This window comes from Babylonia areolata, chromosome 27, assembly GCF_041734735.1.
Source record: "Babylonia areolata isolate BAREFJ2019XMU chromosome 27, ASM4173473v1, whole genome shotgun sequence".
NCBI lineage: Eukaryota > Metazoa > Mollusca > Gastropoda > Neogastropoda > Buccinidae > Babylonia > Babylonia areolata.
This window is the reverse complement of record NC_134902.1, coordinates 18,647,875-18,660,374: the sequence shown is the minus strand read 5'-3', so window position 1 is coordinate 18,660,374 and position 12,500 is coordinate 18,647,875. Positions and strand designations below refer to the sequence as shown.

At 43.8% G+C, this 12,500-nt stretch overlaps 1 protein-coding gene across 1 annotated transcript in view; it reads left to right on the top strand.

The window, feature by feature from the left end:
• Positions 1-5,714: 5,714 nt before the first annotated feature.
• Positions 5,715-12,500, top strand: part of LOC143301658 (uncharacterized) — a 31,059-nt gene continuing 24,273 nt past the window's right edge. The window contains exon 1 of the mRNA XM_076616093.1: positions 5,715-6,027. Coding sequence (XP_076472208.1) covers positions 6,012-6,027 — 16 coding nt within the window. The 5' untranslated portion in view covers positions 5,715-6,011. The remainder of the gene's footprint in view (positions 6,028-12,500) is intronic.

Here is a 12,500-nt window from a genome sequence, read left to right as displayed (position 1 = left end):
GAAGTGGCTTTCTGTGTAATTTATTTCATGCAGCCAAGACAATTTGGTTAAACTTAAGTAATGTTGCAAAGATGAGCAACGTAGTATGATCTATCCTGAGGTATAATACCAGAAAAATACTAGCGTCATTTATGTTGTGTTTCCATATAGTTTGTATTCTGTTTCTGAGAGTTATGTTGTTTCAGTTGTTTATGTTTAATGTTGGTGTAAAATACTATTGCTGTTATATAATAACGGGTGCAATAGCCGAATAGTTAAAGCGCTGGACTTTCAATCTGAGGGTCCTGGGTTCGAATCTCGGTGCACCTGGTGGGTAAAGGGTGGAGATTTATCCGATCTCCCAGGTCAACATATGTGCAGACCTGCTAGAGCCTGAACCCCCTTCGTGTGTATGCGCACGCAGAGGATCAAATATGCACGTTAAAGATCCTGTAATCCATGTCAGCGTTCGGTGGGTTATGGAAACAAGAACATACCCAAAATGCACACCCCCGAAAACGGAGTATGGCTGCCTACATGGCGGGGTAAGTAAATTTTAAAAAAAACGGTCATACCCGTAAAATGTTACATGTCTGTCTGAGTGTGTATGTGTGCGCGTCTGAAATCTGATTGAATGACACAGGAAACGAATGATGAGCGCCCAGTGGTAGCCGTCAGTCGGCTCTACCCAGGTAGGCAGCCTGTGGGGCGAATGTCCCCGTGTATGTAAAGTGCTTAGAGCTTGGTCTCTGACCGAGGATAGGCGCTATATAAGTATCCACATCAATCAATCAATAATATCCTCCATGCCCCAAAAGGGATGAAAGGATTAAAGATTCAATTGATTCTTGTGTGTGTGTGTGTGTGTGTGTGTGTGTGTGTGTGTGTGTGTGTGTGTGTGTGTGTGTGTGTCTGTCTGTCTTTCAAAAGCCAACAAGAAGGAAGAACAGGTGTACTTGGCAAAAGGAAAAAAAGGTCTGTAAACAAACGACAAAACAACGCAACAACTGTTGGTCGTGGTGAAATAAGACCCGATGGTTAGATAAGGAATGTCAACAGTTCCCGGACGAAGAAGGAAAGGGTATACGTCCTTCTCCACACAGGGGACCGTGTTGTTAACTCTCTCCATACGAACGGCGAAAGAGACGACGTTAACAGCGTTTCACCCCAGTTACCATCATCAAAATATTGCAAGCGGAAGGCTCTTATACTGAAGAAGTGAATGTTGACAAAGAATACCACAATTCTGACGACGGAAGCTAAAGGTTGGGTCATTCAGACACCCACTGGACATCCGAGGGGTCTGTGTACAGGAGAAGAGAGGACTGTCCGTACTGAGTGAGTTAAAGTGGGAATGACGGTGGTTGAGAAAAAAGCAAAACCTGAGGTATAAAAAAGTACAGTGTGGGGGTTGGGGAGTAGGAGACAGAGACAGACAGACAGAGATCGACAGAGAGAGGGAGGGAGAGAGAGAGAGAGAGAGAGAGAGAGAGAGAGAGAATCATCCAGACGGAACCACTCATCAGTTGTTTACAGGATCTATGACAGTCAAGTAATATATATATATATATATATATATATATATATATATATATATATATATATATAACATACATGCTGAAACAAAGTTTTAACTCTTTCCATACGAACGGCGAAAGAGATGATGTTAGTAGCGTTTCACCCCAGTTACCATCATCAAAATATTGCAAGCGGAAGGCTCTTATACTGAAGAAGTGAATGTTGACAAAGAATACCACAATTCTGACGACGGAAGCTAAAGGTTGGGTCATTCAGACACCCACTGGACATCCGAGGGGTCTGTGTACAGGAGAAGAGAGGACTGTCCATACTGAGTGAGTTAAAGTGGGAATGACGGTGGTTGAGAAAAAAAGCAAAACCTGAGGTATAAAAAAGTACAGTGTGGGGGTTGGGGAGTAGGAGACAGAGACAGACAGACAGAGATCGACAGAGAGAGGGAGGGAGAGAGAGAGAGAGAGAGAGAGAGAGAGAGAGAGAGAGAATCATCCAGACGGAACCACTCATCAGTTGTTTACAGGATCTATGACAGTCAAGTAATATATATATATATATATATATATATATATAGATATATAACATACATGCTGAAACAAAGTTTTAAACTATGATTCATTCTACTCCAAACCGCGGGTATGTGTGTCGATGTACTTTGTGTGGAAGGGTATACAGCTCAGCTATGGGCCGGGGTATGACTCGTGAACGATGTTACTCTGTTGGGTTTTTTTTAATTTGTTTGTTTGTTTGTTTTATTGACACTGTTAACGAGTTCCTATCTTCACATTTTTAGTATGGGGGTGAGGTTGAGAAGGTGTGTTGAGTCGTGAGTGATATTACTTTAGGTGTTAAAAACAGTATTTCATCGACTGAGTTTGTATCTTCACATTTTATCACATTCCTTTTTGTCTTATTCATAATGCATTATAGATGTAATAAATGTGCTTGGAGCCATACTAGGGTAAGCGCTATTTATCTTGACATTTTATCATCAGTTTTACTGTGTCTTGTTCAAAATGGACGTAGGCGCATGGAGCCACAGGGTGATGGAGTCTCCCGACGGACCGACGGATGAGTAGGCAGGCAGGCTTATCTGTCGGTGTGTGTCCTCATATGGGAGAAGAGGCCGATTCTGGATGCGCAGCACTTCCCGCAGGTGTTGCAAGGGAAAACGTCTCCAGAAGTTGAGCCCTGCTTTCTTCGCTCACGCTTCTCCTTAATGGCTAGCGTTCTCTTGTTTTCAAACGTCTTTATGCCACTAGAGCACAGCATCCTCCAGCGAGAGCGGTCAAGGGCATCAGTTTCCCAGGAAGCGATGTCTGTGTCACAGGCTTTGAGGTTTGTCTTCAAGGTGTCCTTACAGGGTATATATATACTCGTGTATATATATATATATATATATATATGTCCGACTATGACCATCAGAACATCAGAGGAGGCAACTGCTGTTCCGATTATTTGGGCTTGAATTTGATTATAGTGGAGAGTGTCTTGCCCAAGTTACATCCCCACTCTCTCGGCCAAGATGGTTTCAGGACAGTCGGCGTTGGGATGGTTCCCAAAGGCCAGCTAGCCCACAAGGCTGCAGCACTAAGAGCCAGTGCAATTTTGCCTCCTAGTTTGAGAGTCATAGTCCTTCACAAAAGACTAAGCTGTAAATGTTTTCCCATTGACTGGAGAAACCATTGATAATACAGCTCTCACTTTGCTGTTGGCCCAAATGTAAACTTATGTCAATCTGTGATATAAGCTCAGTGTTGGGCCCTTACAGGGTAAGCCCTATGTAAACGTACATTATTAGAGAGAGAGAGATAGAGGGGGGGGGGAGAATTATTGGGGTGGGGGAAGAGCAAGATCAAAAAAACAAAAGCCAAAAATCAGTGGAGTAGCGGATACTGAAAAGGCGAGAAAGTCAGACACTGAGACAGAAAGAGAGAAAAAAAAAAAAAAATTGACCGAGAACGAGACAGAGAAGAAGAAAGAAAGAGAAACACCCATAGGTAGTTGTTCAGATACTGCAATACGCACATGTGATAGAGTGAAGTGAAGACGGAGAACGTGGAGCGGGGCATGGGGGTAGAGGGGGGGGAGGAGGGGGGGGCGGGGAGGGTGAAGTGGTAGTCTTTTGAAAGATTGCCTCTGCATATCGTGATCACTATACACTGAGTGTCAAAAAAAAAAAAAAAAAAAAAAAAAAAATTGAGGAGAGGTGTAAACTTTTCATACATGTTTTTCTGGGTGTACGCATAACAGCCCGGCCTGACTGGAACAGTGTGTGTGTGTGTGTGTGTGTGTGTGTGTGTGTGTGTGTGTGTGTGTTTACGTGTGTGTGTGTCAGTGTGTGCGTGTGTGTCAGTGTGTGTGTGTACGTGTGTGTGTGTGTGTGTGCGCGCGCGCGTGCGTGTGTGTGTGTGCGGCTACGTGCGGTGCGGTTTCGTATGTCCAGTTCAGCATGATTATGATGTGTATAGTGCGCCCGTGTGTGTATGTGTATGTGTGTGTGTGTGTGTGTGTGTGTGTGTGTGTGTGTGTGTGAGTGTTTGCGCATATGGGTGCATGCGCAAGCCTCGACTAGTTGTGTATTTTTTTGTGTGCGCGCGGCAACTAAGCAAGCGGGCGTTCAGTTCTCACTGAGTTAAACGAACTGACGTGACAGACCTTTTCAGTGTATTTCTATGCGATTTTAGTTTTCCAACATTTAAAAAACAACAACATTCATATAAAAAAAAATAGAAAGAAAGAAAAGAAGCTATATTGGCCTATTCAGACAATGACAAGGAATAAAGTTTAAGGTGTAATCCAGACCACAGTCAGTATTATATAAATTATGCAGTCTCAAATTTCTTCTTTTTCTTCTTCTTCTACTTCTCTGTGTGTGTGTGTGTGTGTGTGTGTGTGTGTGTTGTTTTGCTTTGCTTTGCTTTGCACCCACCGAGCTCGATGTTTGCACCGCTCCCGAAACGGGGAAGGGAAAAGATTGGATCCATGTACACACGTTTTCCTCTGTCTCAAATTTCGGGTCCCATAGTTCTCCAATCGGGGGAGGGCGGTAAGGGGGGTGGGGGGGGGGGGGTGAAGGGTAATTTGTGTGTGTGTGTGTGTGTGTGTGTGTGTGTGTGTGTTGGGGCTCATGTACGTTTATGTGTATTTGATTGTGCTTTCATATCTGTGGAACTGCATGTTTGTTGCATATCTGATATGCATGCGAGTGTGTGTGTGTGTGTGTGTGTGTGTGTGTGTGTGTGTGTGTTTTACACTGATTTATTTGCGTATTTATAATCATTGTTGTCTTTTTTTTTCTTTTTTGTGCGCTTATAGTTGACTTCATGAAGATTTTGCGCCTTATAATATTAGTAGTAGTAGTAGTATTTTTACGTATTTATCTCTTTTTTTTTAATGTACTTATCTATTTATTTATTTATTTATTTATTTATTTTTCTCAAGGCCTGACTAAGCGCGTTGGTCAGGCATCTGCTTCGCAGATGTGGTGTGGCGTATATGGATTTGACTGAACGCAGTGACGCCTCTTTCAGCTACTGATACTGATACTGATCTCCAATCGGCCAAAGCGGCTGGGCCGTTTCGACATCCGAACGTCCGGGTCGCATGCGCAGTTACATCCTGAACAACGTTATTCCTTGTCTGAACTGCCGCTATGATGTGTCCATGTTGTGGACTGAACACAGGCGGTACACTCACATTGAGACACAGACACACACACACACACACACACGCCCCTTGTCACACACACGCACACACACACACACACACACACGCCCCTTGTCACACACACACACACACACACACACACACGCCCCTTGTCTCATACACACACACACACACACACACACACACACACACACACACACACACACACACACACACACCTTGTGAAACACACCCACCTTGTCACGAGTCACACTGCACTCACCCCCCCCCCACACACACACACACACACACCTTGTGACACACACACGCCTTGTCACACTACACACACACACACACACACACGCACGGCACCTTGGCACGCGGCACACACACACACACACACACACACCTTGGCACACACACACACACACACACACACACCTTGGCACGCACACACACACACACACACACAGAGAGGGAAACAGCCAGCCAGCTACGCAGAACACACACGTACACAACATCATCATGCTATTTATAAACCTCGTAGCGTTTGACGGACTTCCTTTTCACAGGCAAGCCGAACACGAACTACGAACACAAGTGTTATTCCATCTTCAGTGGAGAGAGCAAAGAAGGAGTCTTTTTTTTTACTTGCTGCAGAGCGAACGATTTTTTAACAGTAAATATTAATCCCATCAGTTGGGCAGGAAAAGAGAGTTTTGAAAACAAGAAGTCTGAATAAATAAATAAAACCAAGTTGTCGTCTGCTGCAAACGTTGTTGCTGTGTAGTCACCCGCCTGTCTTGACGGTGTCGCGTTAGTTTTTGGAAACCATCCCACCAGACCAGATAATGGATTCGAAGCAAGGTAGGTTATAGGTTATATTTCTTCTTCTACTTCTCCCTTGGGTTACGCTGCTGGTCAGGCATCTGCTTGGCAGATGTGGTGTAGCGTATATGGATTTATCCGAACGCAGTGACGCCTCCTTGAGCTACTGAAACGGAAACGGAAACTTCTCCCTTCCAACGCACCTGTGGTGTTTGGCTTGTTTTGCACAGCCAGTTTGAATGCCTCGATCGTTGCAAGGTTTTCCATAACCTTGAAACCTCTTTGTGTCCCTCCTCCTACCCATGCAATACCTCAGTTCAGTCCTTCCAAAGTCCCCCTTTCATGCTAGGAAACGAAGGAATGTTCTGTTATTGTTTATTCCTACACAGTAGGCGTCGTGTTCCGCTGACTTGGGTACAGGTCTGAAACATACTTGGTTTTGGCATTAAGTCAGTGGCCAAGATTTTGCCGGTTACAAACATTAACTTATTGTACTGACGTTGGCATATTATTTTTGGCTTCAGTGGGATAGTTTATCCTGCCATCTTTATAGTTGATTTTGTGGGTTTTTGATAAGGACCTGCCCTGCGATATATAGAATACCCGGATAATAATAAAAGTAGTAATAATAGTAATAATGATAATGATACTACTACTAGCTACTGTTATTACTAAACTGGAAAAGAAACTTCCCCTCCTTTTTCTTTGTCTCAGTCTTGTCTGTCTGTGTCTCTGTCTGTGTCTGTCTCTCTCGAGACAAAGAGGGAGGTCTTTGTCAACTGTGATACACATCAGTGTACATATAGTGTGTGTGTGGCGCGCGCGCGCGCGCGCGCGTGTGTGTGTGTGTGTGTGTGTGTGTGTGTCTTTCTTTCTTCCTCAGTTTTTTTTTTGTGTTTTGTTTTTTTAAATATGAAGTCAGTTTTCCTTCTGGTGCAGACACTGTACCCTCCAGGACAGGTATAATTATTAAAAGCAAGATTGACAGGCCATGAGTTCCAAGTGTTATATATATAATATAACAGTACATTTATATATCTATATCTGTATCTATACATAATATATGTATAGCTATCAAGATAGATATGTTGACCAGTGGCTTGAGCCAGCTGTGTCGTTCTGCTTAACTGCGATGTGATCAGTCAGCCAGTGTATGCCAGCAGGGGTTCTCTACACGTACACGCTCTTTGAGAGGCCCGGTGTTGGTGAATGATGGAAGGCGGTTAAACGTGTGTGTGTGTGTGTGTGTGTGTGTCTCGATCGACTGTGTGTGTGTGTGTGTGCGGGTATGCGTTCCTGCAGTGTATGTTCGTGTGTTTGTGCTCGCGCATGCATATGTATGTCATGTGTATGTGTGTGCGTGTGTATGTGCGTGCTCGCGCGCGTGACGGGTGCACGCGTCCGTTCGACCTGCCCGCTTCATTCGTCGAACAGGCTGAATTAGTCGATCAGGATTGTTTGGCAGGTTTCCAAAGCATTTCGTCCCACACACACACACACACACACACACACACGTCACGTCCACCCCACCCCCCTCTCCTTCTTCCCCCGTAACCTCCGCGCTGTTATCAGAAAACATCCAGTTGGATTCCATGCGTTGTGCAAGCCCTTGGCTTTTTTTTTTTTTTTTTTTTTTTTTTTTTCCAAGGTGCGCTCTCCCCACTCAACTTCACGTCTTCACAATTTACATCCATGGAAACTGGGTTTTCCTTCTCTGTTTGTCTGTCTTGCCTGTCTGTCCGTCTGTCTGTCTGCGTCGGAGCGCGCGCGCGCGCGTGTGTGTGTTGTCTCTTTCTCTGTGTGTGTGTGTGTGTGTGTGTGAGTGTGTGTGTGGATGTGTTCTGCGTGCGTACATGAGTGTGTGTGTCCAACTGGTATCGTGCCCACAGTAGCACGAGACAATGTGACGCAAACATGGATAACCTTATGTCCTGGTATGACACAGCACTGACAAGTATGTGCATCCGGAATACGATCCAGGCTTCTTTAAAGCTGTCGTACTCTCGCGGGCTCGGGAAGAGAGAGAGAGAGAGAGAGAGAGAGAGAGAGACTTATTTTCGAGGACAGTGACTGTGCTAGTATTGCATTTTCAAGCAGTCTCTACGTCCGAATAAAAAGCACTTAATTTCATACCTGTGTTCCATGAATCGACTTCTGTTTCTTTCACGCTTGTTTGTCAGTGTGTGTGTGTGTGTGTGTGTGTGTGTGTGTGTGTGTTGTGGTGTGTGTGTGTGTGTGTGTGTGATTCTATGCGTGTGTCACTATGTGTGTGTGGGGTGCGTGTATCGCCCAGTCCATCAGCGCCTGTCACTCTGAGTGGGTGTTTGTGTGTCGCTGTGTGCATGCCAGTGTCACGCACTGTGGTGTATGTGTGTGTCATTTAAGTGGGTGTACGTGCGCGCGCGCGCGTGTGCACGTGAGTGAAAGTGATTCGTCAGTAGGTTACGGAACAACCGCTCATGAAAATGATATATAACTTACAGGCAGACAGACAGATACTGATGAAAGAGAATGACACTTTTGACACTGACACGTATATATGTGTGTCATAGACCATAAGGTCTTTTTTTTGTCTGTTTGCATAACAAAACATTATGATTGAGAAATGGATACAATGGGAACAAAACGTGGGAGAGAAAAAACAACAACAAAAAACAGAAAGAGAACTCCAAACGTTTTTTTATTTAAGGATTAAGATTTTAGGCATGGCCCATTCTTCCAAACTGCCCTTGCCAATCTACACACACACACACACACACACACACACACACACACACACACACACACACAGAGGGAACGAACGAGCGAGAGAGAGAGAGTATTGAAAGTGGTTTCAGAGTGAGAGAGAGAGAGAAAGAGAGAGAGAGGACGTACATTATACGAAACAATAGATAGGTACACAGATAATTTATCATTATATGCAAGAATTGAAAGCGGTTTCAGAGAGAGAGAGAGGGGCGGGGGGGGCATACATTATAGTTATACAAAACAGTAGATAAGTTCGCAGATAATTTATCACTGATTATATGCAGTTATTGAAAGTGGTTTCAGATATGTATACCTATCAGTCAGTCCCATCCTTTGGTCATACATACTGCGTTGCGAACAGGTTGCATGGTAATCATAAAATGTTTGTCTTTTGACACTCCTCGATTGGGGTCATCAGTACGTGCGATAACGAACACACGAACATGATTACACATTGAAGAACGTGTCTCCTTCGCGCGCGCGCGCGCGCGCACACACACACACACACACACACACAAGTATGCACGGGCGCGCGCTGATACGCATATTCGATCGCTCTCACATACTGTCGTAACAGTATACGACACACACACAAGTATTCACGGGCGCCCGCTGACAAGCATATTCGATCGCTCTCACATACTGGCGTAACAGTTTACGTGTGGCACACACACACACACACACACACACACACACACACACACACACACTGATCCTTCTAACAGAATTACAGCCAAGGCTGGCGAAATTTGTTCATGAATGTTTCTCTTCTTAATATGCTCATGTTTATGTTTCATTGTGTCTTATAAACTTTAAGGTTTTATGATAATAAAAAGTATTCTATTCTATTCTCTTCAGACACACACACACACACACACACACACACACACACACACACACACACACACACACACACACACACACACACACACACACACGTCTCCTTCCTTCAAACACACACACACACACACACACACACACACACACCAAAAGAGTTTAAAAAAAAATTGAAAAACAACAAACGACCAAATTATGAAAACCTGTGGAAGAGATTAGTTCAGCGAGCGGCCTCTAACGATTGTCAAACTGCGGAGATCGGTTCGGTGGGTTATAAATGGAAACAATGGTGCGTGGCCTCCTGGCGACCTAACATCGATGGTTCCCTGCGGACTGCCGACGCTGGAACTGTGACGGACGAACCCGGGTGTGGCCGTGTATGGGGGAATCTAAATGAGCGGCGTGGGAGTAATGCCAACTGAAACGGTGCAGATGATGGGGCAGCAAAAAAAAAAATAATAATAATTTTAAAAAAATAAATAAATAAATGGAAACAAGAACATGCCCAGCGTGCACACCCCCTAAAACGGAGCATGGCTGCCTTCATGGCAAGGTAAAAACAAACAACAACAAAAAAAACACACAAAAAAACGTCATATACGTAAAAGCCCACTCGTGTACACACGAGTAAACGTGGGAGTTGCAGCCCACGAATGAAGAAGAATATTTATTACGGAGATTGCAAGTCGGACAATGCAAGAAACTCGAAGAGGAAGTGCGTTCCAGATGATCGAGTAAGGCCAATGTTACTGACAAACATCACGTACACCCAAACAGTTTTCGCGATGTCTTGTCAGGAAGTAGCAAAGCCGATACCACACCGGCACATTCAATGGCGCTTTCCTGGGTCATATGCAAAATACGGGGGTCACAACTGTCACCTGACACTGTAATTGTGTGTGTGTGTGTGTGTGTTTGTGTGTGTGTGTAATTATGTGTGTGTGTGTTCTTTTTTTCTTTCTTTTTTTTTTCTTTGTGTGTGTGTGTGTGTGTGTGTGTTCTTTTTTTCTTTCTTTTTTCTTTTGTGTGTGTGTGTGTGTGTGTGTGTGTGTGTGTTCTTTTTTTCTTTCTTTTTTTTTCTTTGTGTGTGTGTGTGTGTGTGTGTTCTTTTTTTCTTTCTTTTTTTTCTTTTGTGTGTGTGTGTGTGTGTGTGTGTTCGTTTGTCGTTGTTTTTAACGCAAGCAAAGACCGTATGGAGAAGACTAGAACACACTTAGGTCTACCAAGAATAAGGATGAGTGTTGTCGATCGGGGGATATGATCGAGCTTTCTGCGGTCATGATTATGCACTGATCTAAAAAAAAAAAAGTTTTTTTTAGATCAGTAGGTCATATGCAAACACGGGGTGTCACAATTGTCATGTGACTCTGGCGGCATTTTGGTTCGAGCCAAGACCCCGCGCACACAGTCTCTGGTGCAGCGGTATTACACCGTCCGTGTCTAGAGTTTGTTTTATTCGTATCTTTCTTCTTGTTGTTGCTTCTTTTTTTTTCCACAATGACTGTAGTAACTTTGCCACGAAAAAATAAAACAAAATCAAAATAACAACAAGAGGGACGTTGCAGAGATTTGGTGGCAGTCTCCTCTCAGAAGGGGGTATAGTAACGTGTAAATATATATATATATATATATATATATTTTTTTTTTTTTTTTTTTTTTTTTTTTTTTAAGAAAAAAAGATAGGGATAGTTTTTTTGTTGATGGAACAGGAATCGAGATATTTCGGAGAAAATTATTATTCGAAAACAAAGCCCACATCTATACTTATGTAAACAACACCCCACAGACCCTATACCGTTTACATGTAAACAGCTACACAAACGACCCACTGAAGAACAACTTTACACTACATACATGTAAACAACTATAATAAATCACACCCATGGGAACACGCCCAGGCTCTTGCTATACATGTAAACAAGTATTTTAACAACCCACCACGAAATAACAAACCACGCCACTATACAAGTAAGCTACTACCCAAAAGTTCCACGATATAGAACAACAAACTTCGGCCACGTTTACATGTCAACAACTATCCAAAAGACCCACTATAGAACCGTAAAAACACACTTATCAACATGTAGATAACAAACCTGCGCAACAACACCCCATAATCCCCTTCATGTAAATAACTACCCAGACTCAAAATAACATAACCCACCCCTACTTACCCTCGGACCCATTTAACTCACTCAGTACGGCCTGTCCTCTCTTCTCCTCTACACAGACCCCTCGGATGTCCAGTGGGTGTCTCAATGACCCAACCTTTAGCTTCCGTCGTCAGAATTGTGGTATTCTTTGTCAACATTCACGTCTTCAGTATAAGTGCCTTCCGCTTGCAATATTTTGATGATTTTAATTGGGGTGAAACGCTGTTAACGTCGTCTCTTTCGCCGTTCGTATGGAAAGAGTTAAAGACCAACGTACAACACTCGATCTACATGTCAACGACTTTTTAAGTCCCAATGAAGAACAGCAACACTCCATGTACATGTGAGCAACTACTGTACAGAGCAACAAACCCCTGCACCACCACCACCACCACCACCACCCCAGCGTGTAAAGAGCTACCCAAATGACTCTTCTTTGAAACAGTAAACCCCTGTCTCTACATGTAAGCAACTATACCCAGAAGACCCACTAAAGAACAGGACTCCATCATCTACATGTAAAACATTTACTGAACAACAAACCCCTGCACCCCCAGCCCCCCCCCCCCCCCCCCTCCCACACACACCTCCCTTCCACCCACCCCTCGCCCCTCCCCCTCCTCCATGTATAAACAGTTACTCAAATGACTCCCTTTCAGAACAACAAACCCCTCCTCTACATGTAAACAGCTAACAAGACTCACGAAAGAAACAATATCTTTTTTTAATCGTCCACTCTTACCTGTGCTTAAGTGTATGTTGAAGTGTGGGGAT